The sequence below is a fragment of the Brachyhypopomus gauderio genome, chromosome 7 (genome assembly GCF_052324685.1).
Source record: "Brachyhypopomus gauderio isolate BG-103 chromosome 7, BGAUD_0.2, whole genome shotgun sequence".
Lineage (NCBI taxonomy): Eukaryota > Metazoa > Chordata > Actinopteri > Gymnotiformes > Hypopomidae > Brachyhypopomus > Brachyhypopomus gauderio.
In genome coordinates this window covers 23844859-23852363 of record NC_135217.1, presented here as the reverse complement: position 1 = coordinate 23852363, position 7505 = coordinate 23844859, and the positions used below count along the sequence as shown (strand labels likewise).

The 7505-nt window shown below is 42.2% G+C and overlaps 1 protein-coding gene across 2 annotated transcripts in view; it reads right to left on the bottom strand.

The window, feature by feature from the left end:
• Positions 1-404: 404 nt before the first annotated feature.
• The window catches only part of oxsr1b (oxidative stress responsive kinase 1b), a 35175-nt gene continuing 28074 nt past the window's right edge, over positions 405-7505 (bottom strand). For both annotated transcript variants that reach the window (XM_077012765.1, XM_077012766.1), the window contains 7 exons: positions 5801-5836; positions 5484-5615; positions 5021-5079; positions 4628-4680; positions 3226-3294; positions 3022-3086; positions 405-2925 (listed from right to left, as the gene is read on the bottom strand). In XM_077012765.1, the coding sequence (XP_076868880.1) occupies positions 2851-2925; positions 3022-3086; positions 3226-3294; positions 4628-4680; positions 5021-5079; positions 5484-5615; positions 5801-5836 (489 nt within the window). In that variant the 3' untranslated portion in view covers positions 405-2850. The remainder of the gene's footprint in view (positions 2926-3021; positions 3087-3225; positions 3295-4627; positions 4681-5020; positions 5080-5483; positions 5616-5800; positions 5837-7505) is intronic.

Here is a 7505-nt window from a genome sequence, read left to right as displayed (position 1 = left end):
AGAAACTACATGACTAAGACATGGTGAGGAGAGCCGATATGTTCACTCTTTATTGATTTAAAATAATCAGAGAAACATGCTTTGAAGTTCAAAACCAACAAGGGCAAGAATGAATGAATTGGGGGGGGTTTATATATTACAGTTTTGTGTTATCACCTATAATAATTTGTAAAGGTAGTCTGTCCAAATACTACAGCATCATTCATTAGAAAGCAGCTCAGCAAATAAAAACGAGGGCACAGATGTGTCAGGTTTACAGCAAAATGGGGGTTGGGAGGAGGACGAAAAGTTTTATTAATGGGTGCATGTTTCACTGTATTTTTCACTCCAAAAGAAAAAAAAATCAATACTCACAAACTTATTTAAGCAATGGAAACGGAAGATTGGTCATTGGCACAGATAGCTAGAATTTTTAAAGATTTTATTTCCAGATGGGATTCACGAGTTCACATCAGGGCAAAAAGATCAGATGTTGACCATAAATATTCAATATTACATTTCATTTCTTATGTTTATCAGAGTGACAGCAGTGGTGGCAAATCACTGACTTCTGCCATACATGGGTTTCCAATACTAGGCAAGACAGGTTATGGTTCTGCATGTGGAACCATTAAAATACCACAGAAACACATCAACCATGGTGGAAAACAAAAAACAGAAAAGAAAGTGGATGCTGCTTCAAATTTCCAGCTTGTGTGTGTATATGCATGCACGCTTCCACTGTAAGCATCAAACTTAGAAGACCACAGAACTCTGGTTACCTTCATTAGCAGGTAAGGGGGCAGGTGATATGAAATAATCCTGTCTTCCAATTTGGTTTAGCTCTGTCCCAAGTCATGTCCACAGTCATAGGGCATGTCCACAGTCAATAGCACTGTGCACCACAACATTTGTGGTAAAAGCTGCACATCCAATAATCATCTTGTGTCATCTCTCATACTCCCACCATGAAGGAAGGAAATGAATATTGTTATGAATTCAGTTAACCAAGTCTCAAGAACAGACCACAAAGGTATAGCAGGAAGGAAGAGGAATGAAGTGGAATACAAAGGAAGAGCAGGTCCTGGGCCCAGTGTAAAACAGATCAGTACAGAAGGCGTGTAGGTACTGTTACCGATGGACTAAAAGAACCTTCTAAACTCACAAGCAGCATCTGATAAGCACAGTGCTCCCAAAGCCTTCTTCAAGGCTACAGGACTCTGTGAAAAAGCAAGTTTGATCTCTGCCATGGCTGTAGTAATGAACTATGGTGAAGGATACAAGCCCAGTCCTCAAGGACCCTCACCCAGACAGCTTTTTTATTTGTTGTGGTTGTTTATGTTCAGCAATATATTACATTCTGTATGAATAGCCTGGACACATAAATCTGGATCTAGATGGAGAACCAATGAACTATGACAGTCAAGCAGATAACATGAATCAGACCTCCTCAACACTAAAAGGATTCAGCCACACATGTTTGAAGGGTATTCAAATAGGATACATGGGCTTTGAGGATCACGAAGTGTGGAAATGAAGTGTGGAAAACTACCATTCTGAACAACTCATACCAAATCTCCACATCCCCATCAGAAAAGCATCAGTAAAAACAACAAAAAGGCAACTAGTGACCCCGATCTTGTTATTTACAGACACAATTTGATCAAAAACTGGTTTAGCCACATCAGCTAATGAAAAACTCCAAAAATAGATGCCAACACCAGACATGTTTTCTTTTTTCTTTCTTCCAACAGGAATAACATCGGTCGCAATATAAAACCAATAACTTAATTTAATAGAGCAATACAAGATTGGAAGCGACAGAGATGTTCTGAAATGTGTGTTGCATGGTGGGAGGTGGTCTTGTGTTTTAGAGTTGTGTTCACTTACAATATTTCTACACAGTTCCACACCAAACTGTACACACAAATGCAATAAAACCTGAATGCTTAAAATTTGGGGTTGAATATATTTAAAACCAAGAGCAGCTTTGCCTTCTGGGGGAAGAACTGTGAGTGAATGCACAAAGAGGAACATGCCAGTGAATGTAAAATGACTTCTGACTCAGCAGGTGTGACAGTGCCTCAGTGTCTGCAGTGTTAGGGTCAGTTAGGGTTAAACTGACCAGGGCATCGCAAGGAAGAGGAATTATGACTCTGTACAGCAACCAAAAAAAAAAAAAACCAAAACTTTATGAGCATGACACACAGAAGCTCTAATTTTAGACATTTAAGACAGCTATTGAAACACAATTTGTGGAGCAAACATGGCTACGATGGGCCTGTCTTCCTAGGGGTGTAGGGTGTAGGCTTAGGATGTAGGGTTATGGTATGCATTTACAAAACTCCATCTGCTTCTCCTCCACAACAAAGGCAAAAGAGGAAAAAAAAAAGAATTATATGCAAAAAAGTTTAGCTATAGTAATTGAAACCACTTTCGCTCATTTTCATCAACTCTGCAATTCGTGGGGACATGCGCTCGGCAGCGGTACAGAATATAAGGCATTGTAACATTTATCAAGATTTTAGGGCGTTAGTTCGGATTGTGCAAATGAAGGACATTTTACAGAAAGAAAAAAAAAACAAGGTTATACCTGTATGTTGAAAATTGCATCCTTCTACATATATACTGTAAACTTTGAGTGATTCCTATGAATCATGATCGCTCATCCTTTTCTCCCACTGCATTCCACAGTCGGGAAGTTTCGTTGAATCCTATTGGCTGATGCAATGGTACTGTTATCTTTGGCAGCAGTGGTATCTGAAGGGTCACTGGGGAAAAGGGGAGGGGCCTGGGACATTCTGTTGGTGTTTTTTTTTTCTTTTTGTTTTTCACATTTTTAGGCAAGTCACGGTCCCGCATGGAGGCAAACTAACTGATGCTGAGCTGAGCGAATCCCAGAAGTTTGACATCGTCAGGAATCTCTGATCCCTCAACACCAGATGCCTGTGAAGACAGAGGGATGTGTGTGTGTGTGTGTGTGTGTGTCGCCTTATGGTTAAAAAGAACTCCAACAGCAAGTTGCACCACGCCTGTACTTACCAGTTTGAAAGTGACGTTTTTATTGGTTTGGGGCTCATCAACTATCTTCTGCAAATTAGCAGCAACTACACAGACACAGCAGTGATTAATGTGATTTGTGATTTTTCTATGTTGAGAGAAAAAACAAAGGGCATCTGACCAAGGTTAAGTCGGTTAAGGACAGTGTCGGTGTCAAAAGAAAGTTTGTGTAGTGCATTTGATTACCTATAACTAAATCTCTCCCATCCACTAAGCCCGCCGACACCAGCTCCTGGGACACGCCATCTGCTGTGTCTAAGGGAGGGGCGGGGCGAGTGAGGAAGAGGGTCAGAAATAGGAAGAGCATGTTGGGAGAGAGAAAACAAGGAAGAATGAGTGTATTAGCAACTGATATCTACAAACACAGAAGCCATGCTTTATTGCATGTTGCCATCTAGTCTAGAATGTAGACTACAGGACTTGATAGTGGGAAAAATTCCTGAGCCTGAACTTTTTCTGAGGGGGGGTTGGGTGTGTGTGTGTGTGTGTGTGTGTGTATATATATATGGAATACTATATTATAATATATATATTATAAGTCAGGTAATCATTATGGTGGAATATAAAAAAAATTCTATTAATATTCTGAGAAAATGCTGTAACCTAAAGATTCTGTTAACACAATTAGACACAATATGTTAAAAAACAGGCATGATTAATTATTTATTCATTACTATTAGTAAATTATAGGATACCAGACAACTCAAATAAATTATGCAAATAAAGTTTAAAAGAATTACAAATATTGTGATTATAGTTAGTTTTAATATATAAAATATTTAATAAATATTTTGTGTTGGTTTATTCGGACATACATTTTGTGCTTTTGTTCATGTATTACACCATACGCCGTAAGTTACAGACGGCCATGATGAACCAGATCATCTGACCACCTGTATCAGCTCAAAAAAACCACTTTCTTATATTTCTGATAAAAATTAAACTTCATCAGAATAAAGATAAAATACCTAAAGGCCTATCCTGACGCCGTCCTCCACGGTCCCGAGCCGCGTAACCGTGTATTCTAACCGTGTATTCTAACCGCGTAACCGTGTATTCTAATTGTAACCGTGATGTTTATGTCGATTGAATCGGAGCATTAATGACCAAAACAAACTGGACTTAAGGCTGGACGGAGGTAACTTCTCTACGTAATGTCCGAAAATCAGCCGCAAGTCAATTAAACGATACCGCCGTCATCCATCCAGCGCTGATGAGCGCCAGTGACAGGATCATATTTCGGCCTCAAAACAGATAACGCGCGCGTGTGGTTTATTATTATGATTTGACGGATTTTCCCCCAAAAAATTCAAATGACGGAAATTCGTCGTGGTGACGGAGAACTTTAACTCATGCACTAGCGAACCTTTTTTTCCTCGAAGACACGTCGGTACGCCGGAATTCCGGCGTGGCGCCTGAAAACTATCAGGCCTGAGACAATTGTCCCAACAATAACTAACCCTAGCAGTCCTGTAGTGCACAGGGACGGTTGTGCAGTACTGTATAGACCCCAGAACTAACCCTAGCAGTCCTGTAGTGCACAGGGACGGTTGTGCAGTACTGTATAGACCCCAGAACTAACCCTTACCTCGGCCAGGCATGAACTCAAATCGTATGTCATTGAGCTCTTTCTTCAGGTTTCTGAAAAATAAGAGACAAATTAGGAGTGTTAAACTTTTAGAAACATTTAGAAAGTCCTCTAAAATGCAGAACTAAATTTTCAGCTAGTGCTGGGATACTCTATATCTGTTTGTATATCTCTATAAAGTGAATGAAAAACAAAATTTTCCAAGTACACTTTGTAAAGGAACCCACATCATACATAATACTGAATACTGCAGGACCCAATGAATCCCTGGGAATCATCACAATGTGACATTGTATCAGAGTTTACAAAAGTGTGACCACAGTGGGCATGTTTGCATGATGACTAAACCATGCATAGAAGACAGAGCGAAATGAATGGAGAGACATGGCGTACCTCAACCTCAACACCAGGCTGATGGGCGATTTACAGGCATCGCTTGCAGGGGTCAGGGCCTGTGGGTCAAAGGTCTATGGATTCAGTATCCTAGCATTGAGTTTTTCAACTTTCTTTTTTTAACCCAAATATCTAATTTTGTAGACAGTATGGTTTATCACAACAGTCTGCTGACCAGCAGGTCGCTCCAGCACGGTTGCACAACGCTGTTTTAAACAATAAAGTGTTGGACTACAGACTCAAACTTAACATTATTGAAGCAAATCTTTTCAATAATAAGATAATGAATCAATTAATTTTACATTTACATAGCACCTTTCAACATACCCAAGGCCACTTTCACAGAGACAGCCTTTCACATCTGGTCACACAGCCTCGCAAAGGAGCACTGTATTTCTTTCATCAATTGCCTCTGTACATGTATTCAGTACGTAATGTCTGTATTCCGTGTTACAGGACATACTTGGGCTGGGTTGGTGGGTACAGGTAGGCCCTGGGGAGCAAGGCTGGGCTGCCCTCCCGACGGAGGTAAATCAGCCTGTTCAGGAGCACCTGGTTGCAGATGACTGCTGAAAGGCTCTGTGCTCTGGAAAATCTGGAAAGATCAACAAAGGACTGTGTAACTATCAGCGTGTTTTAAGTATTAAAAACACTGCAACCTGAAATATATCAAACGGATTGTTGGAAGCTGGGATAGAGAATAAATATGAACATCAGAGCTTTGAGGACTGCATTTAAGAGTCAATGATACAGGGCATAATGTATAGAGTAAACACCTACCTCTGAGTTCTGAGATCCTTCCTTTACTCTTGGTGACTGTGCATATGAGAGAGAGAGAGAGAGAGAGAGAGAGAGAGAGAGAGAGAGAGAGAGAGAGAGAGAGAGAGAGAGAGAGAGAGAGAGAGAGAGAGAGAGAGAGAGAGAGAGAGAGAGAGAGAGAGAGAGAGAGAGAGAGAGAGAGAGAGAGAGAGAGAGAGAGAGAGAGAGAGAGAGAGAGAGAGAGAGAGAGAGAGAGATAGTTCAAAAATTGTCATCACAGCTCAAATATATAATAGATATTTAAAAACTAGTTAACCCACCGAGCAGGGGGCCAGGGGTCTGGTTAGCATGGTTATAATTAAGCGCTGCCATGATTATGTACACTGCACACACTTATGTTAAATGTGACAAGAGCTGTGTAGCTCTGAGAGCACCTGACTCTACATGAGGAATAGGAACCTTTACTGAACCACCACCACCACCACCACCACCACCACCACCACCCAGCTAAACTCCCACGACAGCTACCATGGAGCATGCAGCATGTCCAGGCCCAAGACATGTAAATCCAAGCAGCGCATCTGAGGAACTGTGTGTGCTGTGACAGAAGGAAACACAACCGACTGGGAAGACAGTGGTACCTCATCAGCACCAAAGACATCCGCGACTGGGCAGTGTTGCAGTAATGGAGTAATAGACTCCCTTGAAGGTCCCTAACCCTAGGTCCACTGAAGCTCACGTGTTCCAGCCCTAACCCTAGGTCCACTGAAGCGCACACGTTCCAGCCCTAACCCTAGGTCCACTGAAGCTCACACATTCTAGCCCTAACCCTAGGTCCACTGAAGCTCACACGGTCCAGCTCTAACCCTAGGTCCACTGAAGCTAAACCCCAAGTCCACTGAAGCTCACGTGTTCCAGCCCTAACCCTAGGTCCACTGAAGCGCACACGTTCCAGCCCTAACCCTAGGTCCACTGAAGCGCACACGTTCCAGCCCTAACCCTAGGTCCACTGAAGCTCACACGTTCTAGCCCTAACCCTAGGTCCACTGAAGCTCACACGGTCCAGCTCTAACCCTAGGTCCACTGAAGCTAAACCCCAAGTCCACTGAAGCTCACGTGTTCCAGCCCTAACCCTAGGTCCACTGAAGCTCACACGTTCCAGCTCTAACCCTAGGTCCACTGAAGCTCACGTGTTCCAGACCTAACCCTAGGTCCACAGAAGCTCACGCATCCTGAGAGCACAAAATTCTCCAGCAGTGGCAGGTGACAGCTCCATGCACAGGGTTTGGTGACTGGCTTAGATTCTCATTCCAATCATAGTACTGCTGTTAATCGGGCCTTCATTTCCTGTATCCTGACTCCATCACTAACAATGCATATTTATTCAAAATCTCAACCATAATGTTCAGCTCTAAACATTCTCTCACTAGCAACGCCCAACTCTACTCACTCTGGTGCTGTGACCGCCGTTATTCCACTGATCACATGTACTGCTGCTGTTACACTTTATACTCTTTATTCATGTACATGTCCACTCACTGCATATTTGCTTTGCCAAGTGCCTGTGCTACACAACGGCATTACTGCTGGGCGTTTGCATTTTCACTCAAACTGTGTCTTCGATAACAAAAGTGTGTGTGCTGTGTGAAGCCACTAAGTGAGTTAGTGCTTTTCCGCCATTTGCATGTTACCCAGTTGTTAAGCAAGTTCTCTTTGGTTGGTTAAA